At 40.7% G+C, this 13,487-nt stretch overlaps 1 protein-coding gene across 1 annotated transcript in view; it reads left to right on the plus strand.

Annotated features, from left to right (window-relative positions):
* The window catches only part of exoc4 (exocyst complex component 4), a 104,992-nt gene that overhangs the window by 79,935 nt on the left and 11,570 nt on the right, over positions 1-13,487 (plus strand). Inside the window, 4 exon segments of the mRNA XM_025057137.1 lie at positions 1,675-1,879; positions 9,091-9,235; positions 11,113-11,291; positions 11,777-11,936. Coding sequence (XP_024912905.1) covers positions 1,675-1,879; positions 9,091-9,235; positions 11,113-11,291; positions 11,777-11,936 — 689 coding nt within the window.

Raw genomic sequence — 13,487 nt, forward strand, 5'->3', positions numbered from 1 at the left:
GAAAAACAAGAAAATATGAAGGAAAAGCTGTTAGGGGCAGGAAGGAGGGGGGGGAGGCAGGGGGAGGAGGAGGGGGGTGTTATCCAAATTACCTTTGAATATTGGCTCTCTTCAGGGAATACTGAGACTCATCGGAGCAGAATGGTTAAGTAAATAAATAAATTGGTTGTGTGGCCAAAGAAAATCTCTCACACACACAGACAGTCACACACCGTGGGGGCACGGAGATACCGAGAGAAAGACCATAAGGCCGTTTGATTTGAAAAGCGCCGATGGTTTCATTACAGTGAAAGGAGGATTATCTTCTGTGACACTGGCGACCTGGTGCTTTAATAAACCTTCGAAAAAGACACACACACACATCTGTTTGTGTGTGGTGTTGTGTGTTGTCTGGAGTTTCTTTTTTTTTCTTCAAACCATCTGTTCTTCCAAAGGGTCTTGATCTTGCGGGTATCGTGGGGACTTTTGGAAACATCGTGCGTTCTCAACATCGCGCTGTGATGAAATCTCAGTCCTTCATCGTCTAACGAGCTCCTCGTCTTCCTCCCCAACTCTCTCTTTACCCTTCCAAGAAAACAACAAGTGATTGTCGAAGAGGTTCTGCCTGTACTGTCTTTGTATTTTTTTATTTTTTTATTTATTTTTTTGTCACCCTGGAAATCTCTCCCCGCCTTCTGTCGGGGTGTCTGTGGCTAAATATTCTCCGTCACCTGCTGTTTTTCTCCTTCTCCTACGTCTGTTGAACCACCAGGAACGCCAAACTTTTAGAGAGTGCCCATGAAACTCTCACCGTGGTACCACTAGTTTTAGTCTTAGTCTGTTTCTGTTGGGTTTTTTATTTTGTATTTTTTAGAGCCTGGTTGAACACCCATTTACAAGTTTTTGCTGAAATTTTGTTTGAAGGATGTTGGTTTTTTTTATTTTTTATTTTTTTAGAGCCTGATTGAACACCCATTTACCAGTTTTTGCTGAAATTTTGTTTTGAAGGGTTTTTTCATGTCACTAAAAATGTAAACAAAGAACAAAAAAATCACATTTGTCCCAAAAAAATGTTTTAAATTGACTTTTATTTAATCAAGAAACGAGCAACACAAATATTTATTTGGAATTTCTTATTAATTCAAATTTGGATTTATGTTAAATCTAAAAAAAAATAAAGGGCTGAAACAAAGTTCTTTAAAAAATATAGTAGACGGTGTTTGATTTAATTCTTTTAGATTTCTTTAAAATATAAATTTAAACTGATTGGATTATAAATACGTTTTCTAAAAAACACACTCTTCCCTAGATAAGCTATTAGGAATGAACTAAAGTGTGGGTTTAGATCACGTCAGTGAAGATTATTTTCTAACTCTCGTTCTCCTCCTCTTCGTTCTCCATGGTGATGTGTTTAAAAAGTGCACGTGAGAATTCACCGATCTAATTGGCCTCGTGTCGCCACGCGATGATTTACAGCTAATGTAACCTTTGCTGCCTCCAAGGCCAGAAAAGCTTTGCCATTTCAAATAAAAATGATCCATCAAAACTGAACGGTTATCAATAATTTATGGAGAAACAGTCTGGGTCTGAATAACTTAAAGACGTTATGGTCCACGTTAATAAACGTTTTTATTTGTCCTTTCCTTATCAGTGTTACTCTGTGTCCACGCTTCCAGCTGCACCCATTTTTAAATCCATGTCTTGACCTCTTTCTTATTCAGAGCGGCTTTCGCTAAGGAGTCAGAGGTGCTGACTGGAAACCTGGGAGACAAGTTAATCCCCCAGAATGAGATCCTGCGTGACGTTAGTGACCTGAAATCACTCGCTAACCTTCATGAGAGCATGGAGTGGCTTGCTGGGCGCCTAAAGACATTCTTTGCCAATCTGCCTTATGCCTCGGGTAAGTACCTGTGCAATGAAATTGTATTCACTCAATTGCTTTTTACCACCATGAACCATTTTCCACTTAAAAACTAAGAAGAGATTTTTTGATAATGCCAACATCTTCATCAGGTATAAGTTCTGATTTGTTTTGGTTCCAGTTCTGGCAAAAATGTCTTACCATAGGTGTTGATATTTGCATGACTTTTTTGTAAACAGTCTGGCTAATCAATACATTTTTTTCTACTGGGGAAGCCATTATAAATCAAATATAATGGGTCCAAGCACAGTGCCTTGTGGGACCTCAACATTTTGCATATTGGAAGTGTAACACAGCTCCCTTAGACGCTCTTTAATCCAAATCATTTGTCCTTTCCATTTATTCCCTTTTTCAAAAATAAGATATTTTTGTGTTTATTTCACAAGTAATAATTTCAAATTTTTAAAAGCAGAAAACCAAAACTCGAGAACACGTTGGTTTTTCTAAGTTTTCAAAATTTTCAGGAAGCACCTGAGGGAGAAAGCTTTTTTCCAGCAGGTTCCACCTGCACTACTCACCAGTATCTATCAGTATCATGCAGTATTAATTCCTGGATGTGTCTTCCAGAAGACACTGCTTCCAGTCTCAGAGGTCGTTTAGCGGTTATCGATCAGAATAGTCAGCAGATTAAAAACATTTCCTCATGGTTTATGCAGGATCCCCGCGGTTTACAACCTACGCTCTGGTCTTACATCTGCAGCGGGTTGAAAGCTGAACTTTCTTACCTGGGCCTCATTAAGTCCTTATTTAAATGTACGATCACACGATCATTAATTTCTCTCCAGGAGTTGTCAAAGTGTGCGTTACAGCCCGACTCATTAAGGCTGGATCTACCTCTGCACACTCGTGTGCATAAATGCTCATCAGCACTGCTAAGAGTTTTTCATATGTCCCCTGCTCAGTCATCATATTTGCATCATTAATCAACAGTCAGATCCAGGCTAACGTTCGTGTGTGTTCTAGCTAACACATAGTCTTTAAGTAGACTGCGTTAATCGCTTGTCGCTAAAGTTTTGCTTTGATCCTCATTACCAGGCTAAGAGCTTGGTTAATCCTGCTGTAAAAAGTCCGACTTCATGACTTCAAGTCCATAGCTTTTTATGAGCGTCCAATCAGAGCAATCGAGGGATTATCACTCCCATTAATGACTCATCCTGTGCGGTCAGGTGTGTTAATGCAGAGAAGGAAGTAGTACCATTGAGTCGCAGTATGTTCATATAAATTCATCAAGTACTTATAATTGGATCTTGTAAAATGTACCATATTGTGAAAGCATTTTGTGGCTAACTGTTAGCCGTTTCTGGGCATCATAACTTTTCATGATTGTTGGGTCAATTTTTACTAATATATTTTATTCTTTTTTTAATATTTTGTTATTGTGCAAACTAAAGGCTATTTCTGTCCGTAAGGTGAGCTAGCTTTGTGTTGCTATTTGGGCTCACTTTTAGCTGTTTTTAGCTCATAATTTTAGCCATTTAAAATATCTATGTTTTTGTTAATGCTTTTTGGTTTATCCTTAATGTTTTTACTTTATTTAATGTGACATTTTAAATATTTTTGCCATGTCATGAAGAGAATTTTCCAACTTCAGTTTTTAAAATTTTTTTTTTATTTTAAACATTTATTTGTGTGATTGATTTTCATTTTTTTAGATGTTTTTACTACTATTAACTTTTTAATTATCAGTAGCGGTTAATTTAAAATGATTTCTGATATATTATATTTTTTTAATCTCATTCATGCTAATGATATTTGATATTTATCAAATTGAACATTTATCAAATTCTTGTACGAATCATTTTTTAAATACAGCTTTTTTTTTTTCTTGAGTAATTGTGATGGTATGACTGAGCTCTAGTAAATTCCTGTCCTTTCCTGGAGCAACAGGAAGAGAGAGAAAGTGCTTGAACCTTTATCAGCTCCAGCTGCAGCTCTGGAGCCCCAGACCTCTGATGAGTTGTTGAGCGTCTGCAGTTCTGCCTGTTTGGTATCTCCACTTTTTTTCTCAGTAATTAAATGACACCGTGTTAGATATTCTTATTTGGGCTTCACTTCATCACAATCTCTTCCTCAACTCTTCCCACTCATTCTGTCGCAGCCCTTCGTGGTGTTTTTATAGATAAGAATTCAATAAAGTACGAGGAGCGACGTGACATAATTATCGTTACTTCTGCTGGGTGGCGTTAATGCGGAGGACGGGACTTATCGTGCTGGGACAGCCCTCTTATTGTTTCATATTTAGTTTGCTGATCTGATGAAGGATTGTGGAGGGGGAGGATGAAGGGGAGGGGGGGGCGGGGGGGGGGGGGCTGGTGCATGGACTGCACGATGGGACCGGGGTGTGGCAGGGGAAAAGGACCTTATCTTGTCCACCAACACCACCACCCTCCTCTTGTCTTTGCCTCTCAAATTGGATTTTTTATTACAGAAGCAGTCAGGTGTGAACAACTCATATTCCCCCGCCTCTTCTTTTCTCTTTCTTCCTCTCATTTCTCTCTCTTACTTACTTTCATACTGATTCTTTGACTAAATTTCCCTGTGTTAATTCATCGAGTTTTTCGTGCAGTTTTGATCATGTTTATATATATATATTATTTATTTATTTATATATATATGTATATATGTAGCATATACACATATATCTGAATATTTGGAACGAGGCAATGATCTTAAAAACAATTTTTTTAAAGAATTATATTCAAAAGTGCAACAAGGGAAAAAAATAAAAGTAATAATAAATAAGTTCCAATAGATCAGAATTGTAAACTTTGTCATAAATACTCCAAATTGAAGTAATTGATGAGATAAATCAGGGAATTTAAAATAGTTGTGGTAAGTTATTTGTGTTTTTTTGGAGCCAGCTGTTGCTGCACAGCGTTAGTACTGCGTTTTTGAAGTACTGGGAGCATTAAAGTTTGTGGTCTTGTAGCAAAAATATACTTAAATCTGTAAAATAAATTAATAAATAGGGATAAATCTGTAAAACCCTGTGATGTAGCCACTTACTGTACTTTTCATATACAGAGGAGCTAACGGCTGTAGGTGTAACATGTTTCACATTTCATGCTTCATATACACTGTGTCTGTTAGCGTAGTGTTGCTATGCTTTTTCATAGGACAGTAAAGGCATCACATTTTCAGCAAGTTTAACCGAGTCAGATAAAGAGCAGCCTTAATTCCAGCTAGGAAGTGATTTCCAGGGAAAAAGTCTTCCGTCAGTTTCCCTCTTGATATAAACAGCCATGTGAGGCCGACCACCTCTCTATTCTGAGATCTCCAGGAAAGCTGAAATGCACTTGTTTGGCTGCATCTGTTGGTTGTCAGCTGTCTGCTGGCAGACACTCTGGAAATGATATTTATTCACCAACACAGACATACAGAGTCGCCTGTGGGCCAGTGTCACCATGACTGTGCAACACGTATGATACAATTTGCTGTCATATGTGGCTGCCTTTTCATACTGTGTCTTTGTTCCCCGAGCAACAACCTGCAAACGTGAAGATCAATCTCTTTTTCAATCTCTTTTTTTCTTCTTCTTCTTCTTCTTCTTCTTCTTCTTCTTCTTCTTCTTCTTCTTCTTCTTCTTCTTCTTCTTCTTCTTCTTCTTCTTCTTCTTCTTCTTCTTCTTCTTCTTCTTACTGCAGACTTTTACGCCGTGCCAGCTCTTTACGTTGATGTTCTCGTCTGAGCTCTGACCATCATTAGGGGCGGAGAAACAGGATTCCAGTCCATGCTGCAGGGTTAGAAGGTCTAACCATTGTTTACTCATAAGACTGTGTTGGTTCTGTCTTCACTGGTTGCTCTGCTGCATGTCTGAAGGCTCTCAAATACACTTTTTTTATAACCTTGACTTTAGTGGGTACAGGTCATTAGCCTTTAGCTGCATTTTTTTCCCTCTCTTTCTTGACTACATTTAACAAGACAGGTTGACTTAAGGATCACATTCATATTCACTGCAGAGGCCTGCGGGTGGAGCTGCAGTGTGGGATGATGGTGTTGTTTTTTTTCCCCTTGTCTCTCCAGTACGTCCATCTCCTTTGTGTCTGTCTAAACTATCAGCTGTGTCCTCTGTCTCTCTGATTGGGAGACATTCCTAATGTCTCTCATGCTATCCTTTCCTCTGAACAGAAGTTCAGATCCCTGTGAGCAACTGTTCGTTTTCTACCAGAGGCAGGAAAATAATTACTTACTCCTCAGTCATTTATGACTCATTCATCAGTCCACCCTTGCAGGATACCGTCCTTTGCTTATCTTCCTCATTTTTGCTCAATTATTTGGACATTTTCGAATGGAAAAAAAACTATTGTTTTTCCTAAATTTTAAAACGAAGGTATTTTTCAGTCTCTGGAAGGTTCTGGGATTTGTGTATGCGCTTGGTGAAGACAGTGAGCGTGAACGTGCGCGTGCGTGCAGCCGCATGTCAGCAAATGATGAAAGATGAAGGTGATTTGGTTTGAGGAAAGAAAGGCGAATGAAGGCAGAAAAGAGAGTTGTCAGTCAGGACCAATGAGTCGTCTCCTTTCACCCGTCTGTCCGCGACACTAATGGTGACCCCATGCTGGGACGCCTCCCTCACACCATCAAAGCAGCACAATCAAGGGGGCGGCAGAGGAATCTCTCTGTTGTGTTATGTGTGCATTTTTTTATTGTGTGTTTGGCTGTCACTGACGCCCCCCGGAGGGACCTCCAACCGCGTGTTCCACAGCGAGACCCTTTTCTTTCCTTCTTTTTTTTTTGTTGCCAAAGTGAGTGAGTGTAATGCACATGGGTGGAAACAGAAGCCTTGGAGTCACTTTCTCACACACACACACACCTGTGTGCACATCTGCACACACACCTAAGGGGGAGCACTTCCCCAGGCAGAGCAATTGAAATTCCTCTTCTCTTTCACATGAGCCGAGTGAAGAGAAGCGACTCACAAAGAAACAAAATAGTATTCATCTGAAAAATAAAGATAAAGATTTTCCTTTTTTTCAGGTGCCTCAAGTAAAACTTCACAAACACGCTACTTAGAATTTTGCATTTCCACTGACTTATTTGTGCAGTCGGTGCACAGCTTCATGCACCGATCCCCTCCGTGATGGCAGAACGACATCAGAGATTTCTTAGATGACTGAGGATTTGAACTGTGGTACGGTGTGAGTTTCTCCGTTTCTATCAATGATCCAAAGACGACCAGGCAGGAATAAACGACTTCTTTCTTTAGGTTAAAGCCAGTTTTGTTTGTTGTTTCTTGCTTCATTCAGCTGGATTAGTAGATTATTGCCAAGTTTACAATTCAATCTCTGGTGCTGGGTTTTTTTAATGCCAGCAGTTGAAGCAGCCCCTAGTGGCCAATAGAAGTATATAGTTGCATTACAGTATCACTGAGGTCAAATGTGGAAGATTACGACCAAACACAAAAACCAGACTTGGAGATGGAGCTGACTGATGTGTTGTTTTTCAGGCTGATATTATTTTTGCTGGCCTCTAGAACCGGATTTATCTCAGAACCGATTCCAAACTGGTGTTTGTGATTATGGAAACAGCCCTCGTCATCATTTTCTTGCTCAGCATTATCTGCTGTTCCATGTTTAAACAGAGAAATGAAGTATGCAAATGCTTCTCCAACAATGTCCAGGTATCAGATCAGGGTCTGGACTGTCCCACCTCAGCCGGCCTGTATTTGCCTTGTTAATGGGTCGTCTTTCATTCGTGACTGGCTTCTATTTGCTTCTACTAATGGGTTTCTTAAAGAAACCAACCACTGGATTTTGAACGGCAATATGTCTGATTGTGGCACAACTGACGGCCGGTTTTCAATTGAAACGCTCTATTGGTTCCAAAGCTCTGCTCACTTTCTGTACAAACTCGCATATTAGCCGACCCCCCGATTTGATCTTTTTTTTGGGGTGTTTTTGTACGGTAGATTTTACACAGAAAGATTTGTTCCCTATTGAATTGAATCAATCTTCTGTCTTCTATTGCCTAGTAAGTGAGAACTGCAAGTACCTATTTAAACTGAATTTAGCAAATAGTAGAGACAGCGATGTTGTTACAGTTCCCTATTGAATTGAATCAATCTTCTATCTTCTATTGCCTTGTAAGTGAGAACTGCAAGTACCTATGTAAACTGAATTTAGCAAATAGTAGCGACAGCGATGTTTTTGCGGTAATGACAAAAAGGTTGGACTGCATCAGATTAACTGTGGCTAAACTGATCACTGATTGGTGGAAATAAACTTCATATACTGAGACTTGGACTCATTACAGACTCAAATGTAGCTCCTATTTTAAATAAGATTAGTGCTCACAAAAAATTAGTGCTTTAATTAACAATTAATTAAGCATCATCTGAGCAGCAGAATGGCCTTTGGGTAATGAGTTTGAGTTTTTTTTTTTTTTCACTACATTTTATGAGCTTTATTAGCTACATTTTTGCAGAAATAAAAACTAAAAATATCGAGCGAGAACCATATCACAGAGAGGCTTTTTATATCACCTGTCTGTAGTGTGTCTGTGGTAAAGTCTGTAGGTTTGACCTTCAGCAGGGCAGGAAGAGGAACCGGGGAGCTGGCTTCGACTGCAGCACATCGATCCTGGACCCCTGCATTCTCCTGCGTCCGCAGCCACTCTCACTGTACACACCCTCTCTCACACACACACACACACACACACACACACACACACACACATGCTTGCCTCATTGACCAAATAGACTTACAGATGAGTGACGGGGCCAATTTCTCTCCTTTTCCCCTACTTGCTAATTTATGGCCATTGATTTACACCTGACTGCATTTATATACACTCATCCTGCTCTCTGCTTTTCCCTTCCCTCTCTCTCCCTCTCTCTCTCTCTCTCTCTCTCTCTCTCTCTCTCTCTCTCACACACACTCCCACCCCCTTCCATAGTTTTCATTGCAGCACTTTTACTTGTACCACTGCTGTCTCAGCACAAGTGACATCCAGTCAGTACCAGAACATTCAGCTTCAGGTCCTGATGCTGTGTCGGTCTTCTGTGTTTACCTGTGTATTTGTGCAACAACAGTTCCATCCCAGTATTGAAATGAATCCAGGGTAAAGTGATGGATGTTTACCAGTTTTCCCCAGAGGTAGAAAATTGGTAAAAAAAAAAACGACAGCTGATATTCTCCAGCACTTCCCTTGTTAATCCAACCTTGTTTTTTGTTTCTGTTCCGTCCCTTTAGGTGCCTCTTCATGCTCAACAGATAGTCAGGCTCTTGCTGAGAGTGAACGCAGCAGGGAGCAGATTCTCCAGACCCTCACTGACCTGTCCAAGGGGTTCCAGGACATTGCCGACCGCTGCCTTCTGGTGTTGCACCTGGAGGTCAGGTAGGCAGGAAAAAAGAAAACTGTATTTACTCAGATTTGGAGATCGTCTCGATTGGCTGGGCTGCATCTTACTTGAAATATGTTCTAAGGTGCAGGTTTTAATCATCTATACTAATTACCAGGACAAGGTCTCTCCTTTATTGAGCTATAACTCAGTCCGTGGTGGCCATCACTGTGCTATAATGGAGGTACATGTACTGTAAGGACTTCACGGTGCCTTCAATGTCAATATCTCTACTCCATTAATTTACCACACCATATACTTCTCTCGCCTTCGCAGCCACTAAGAGCCATCATTCCTCTCCCGTTTCCCCGTATCCCCCCATGTACCAGTATTTCCCCGCAGAGTATTGTGTAGCTTATGCAATATTGTTTATGATTGGAGTTGAAAACTCTCCCCGAGGCTGATGTCTGGCTATATGCTACACTTCATTGACTCTCCCCATCTACCGAATTTCCCCTGATGGCGCTAGCAGCTAAATAAAGCCACGAGAAAGAAAGCGGGAACGCCGGCCGGGCGGAGGAGCAGGATGAGAGGAATGGAATGCAGAGGATGGCGCAGGGATGTGAGGTTTAAGGAGGAAGATGCAGTATCTGAATTAAAGTCTTAATTGAATGGAGAAAGAAAGGAACGGAGGCTGGGGCTAACAGAGGAGGTTGTTGGATTTGCCTTCAGGGGGAATAAACGCTCACCCATATCATTTCATAGCGTTGTGCTCGGGGCGTCGTGATCATGGACTTAAGAGAATATTGACTCCTAAAGTCCTTGACAGAAATGAGACTTCTGTGGGCCTGGAGGACCAGAGGGTGAGATGAAGATGTTTAATGATCAGGAAGAATGTGGAACTGTACACCTTTGCTTTAAAGTTGCACAGTAGCTGAACAGACCAATAGACAGTTCTTAACATTTTTACCCTTGATGCTGAACGGTCAATGGCAATTATTAGTGTTTGCATTCCTTAAATGTTTGGTTGACAGCTGAATATTTACCAATCCTAGCTTTCATTTGATTGAAGTTACAGTCGCCAAATGATCTCATAATGATCGTATCCTACTTTTTTTATAACGCGGTTACATAGTGTAGCCGTTAGCCAATCCTGCCTCAGAAGCAGAGAGCAGAGAGTCCTGGGTTCGATTCCCAGAGTAACCACATGCTTTGCGCTTGCTGGGGGCAGCCTGTTAACAGCATATCTGCTGCTAACACTAGAATTTCTCAAAATACGGGATCAAATAATGCATTGTTGAAAATTGCTCCAAAATGCTATTGCAGTTTGTTCTGACAGAATGAACCACGGGCTGCTAATACTTGGCCTGATATTTTTCTAGTCATACGTATATGTATGATATATGATATATATATATATCATAATCATACGTACGTGGTAAAGTCTTCAAACGTTTGAAGTTCTTTTATTTCCTCCTCATCATAGTACTCTACATTTAGCCCCGTGGTCACAGGTTGTCCTCAGCTAATCAGGTTTCCTTTCTGCATGGCATCCAGGCGTGATGCTTGGGGGCAACATGAGAGGATGTAAGTGCTCTAAACAGACCATTTGTGTAGAAATTACATGTCTCGCAGTGTGTAATGATCAGCAGTGAGGAAGCTCAGGTAAAATACAACTTACAAGGTGAAAAATGATACTAACTTCATTTTCTAGGGTTTTCAAAATACAACTTACAAGGTGAAAAATGACACACTTTACTAACTTCATTTTCTAGGGTTTTTCACTTCACTTTGTCTTATTTTTCCTATGTAGTTCTGTTGTGTAAATGATCAGTGACACATGAGAAAAACAACAAAAAATAGTTTTTAAAAATGCCAAAAAAGCCTTGTCTTGATCACGTTCTTCTCCATTTTCTGACTTGTTTCCTTCCAGAGTCCATTGTTTCCATTACCTCATCCCTCTCACCAAGGAGGGGAACTACGCCATTGTTGCCAATGTGGAGAGCATGGACTACGACCCTCTGGTGGTCAAACTGAACAAGGACATCTCAGCCATAGAGGAGGCCATGGGTGCAGCGCTGCAGCAGCATAAGTTCCAGTACATATTTGAAGGTCAGTGCCAACCCCCGCTGAAAATGGGCCCTTGAAAAACGGCTTGATTTTTGTCACAGAGTTTTAAAGTTAAAACTCCTCAGGAACATGTTAATTCTCAGTGTTGTCCCAAAACCAATATTGAAAACCAGTATCTATATATAGGTAGACATTATGTCATTAACACTAAAGATGTTCTTTTAATTAAGGTACATTAGGTTAACTTTCTGCTTAGTTAACACAGCCAACTGAACAGAAAGTGAGCAGAGCTTTTGCACCATTGGCTTGTGTCAATTGGAAAAATGAAGCTAAATGCAGATTCCTGCTTACTAGTAAACACAATCACTCAAACTAACGAGCTCAATTTCAATGTTACGATCAAACAAATGAACACACAACAAAAAGGTGAGGTGAGATGTTAACAGTTACAGGTCAGTTATAGGTCCAGATACGGGTGTGAGTATCGTAGCGGTGTGTCCGTGTTAAGGTCTTCTTCTCTCTTCCAGGTCTGGGTCACCTGATCTCCTGTATCCTCATCAACGGTGCTCAGTACTTTAAGAGAATCAGTGAGTCGGGCATCAAGAAGATGTGCAGGAACATCTTTGTTCTGCAGCAGAACCTCACCAACATCACCATGTCAAGAGAGGCCGACCTCGACTTCGCCAGGTCAGTGTGTCCGTTCCGCATTTTTCCACAGCTCTCACCACAGCAGTGCTCACGAGCCAGGCACTGTCTGGTCTTATTAACAAGTGGAATTGTTTGTGTGACTGTGAAACCAGAACCAAAGTAGCAAGGAGCATACATGTTGAATTATCATCATCTACCATGCCCCTAGTGGCCGTTCACCAAACTTTGAGTTGTTAACACCCTGTGTTAGAGAAACAGTAAATGAACAGAGCTTGAATTATTGGATATACAGTAAACGTTGTTCTGTTTCTTAATTATAAATGATTTGTATTACATTTTTAAGCTGATTAATGTTACGAATTAACTTTAATACTACTTGACGACTGCTGACTGACTGAGGTTCCTTTCATATTATTACCTTCATTTTTTTTACTCTTTCTTTCCTTACTCCCCCCTTATGTTCCTCCCACCTCACCTCTACTTATTTAGCAGCAGGGATCAAGCTCTTTGGCTCACCTGCCTTTCTTCATTTTTCTAGAATTGTACTTCCTGATAATGTTGCGCAGCACTGGCTCAAACCCAGTCTGTGCTCCACTTACAATTAGGGTCGTACATTAAAGTGAAGTGCATAATTACTCCGTCAAAACAGGAGTGGACGTTCATCTCTCGGTTTGCATCAGTTGTTATATGGGACCAACCCCCCGGTGGAGACACACCTGCGTAGACACACAGCACAGTGTCCTCAGGTTCAGACAGCTACTATGTCAACGTGAGTGGCAGACAGATGGCCAAACAGATTGTCGGCCACGCTGAGTGTCTGAGTGCACACGGTTGTTGGCGTTTCTTCTTTATTCATACATTTATATTTTGCGAGTCTACCTGCTGGTGCCCAGTGCTGTCCAGGCCTGACAGGGATGGAGGGAACGGGCGCTCCGATATCTCTGTGAACAAAGATGAAGGGAGCGAGGCGGAGAGGGAGGGAAGACAGGAGGAGACGGCTGTACTCGAGAATTCTCTCTCTCTCTCTCTCTCTTTCTCTCTCTGTCTCTCTGAGAAGCTTGTGTCCTTGACGGGAAAGGCTATGTGAGAGGACGGGTGAGTGAAGAGACGGGTGAGAAGGAGGGGAGTGATAGGGAAACACAAAGTGGAAAAAAAAACAAGTGAAAGGATGTCATTGAAAAGATAAAGAGTGATGTTAGATAAGATTTGGTTTGGTAATAAAATCAAAGATGTTGTGACAAAGGTGAAATGAATGAAGTTAATGGTGAATATAATCATTCAGTTTTCCCACATTTGTGCTGGATTTTTAAAAATTTTAACCTCTATTCCAGCAGCAAAACCATTTTGTTGGAGTGATTTTGTTCTTCATGAAAGTCATGTGGAGTTTCTCGCCATGGGGGCTGGAACAGTTGTTTACAAAAGGGAGGCGCTGTAGAGGTAGATTTTTGAAAGGTTATACAGCTATACGTTGTCTTTTTATTTTAGCATTTGATGTACTCAGCTACAAATATTGGCATTTGTGTTTGTTTGATTAGTTATTGCACTTCACAAAAATTATATTCTGTTTATTACAGAGGCCTTCACTGTTAG

Source organism: Cynoglossus semilaevis, chromosome 8, assembly GCF_000523025.1.
Source record: "Cynoglossus semilaevis isolate Cse_v1.0 chromosome 8, Cse_v1.0, whole genome shotgun sequence".
NCBI lineage: Eukaryota > Metazoa > Chordata > Actinopteri > Pleuronectiformes > Cynoglossidae > Cynoglossus > Cynoglossus semilaevis.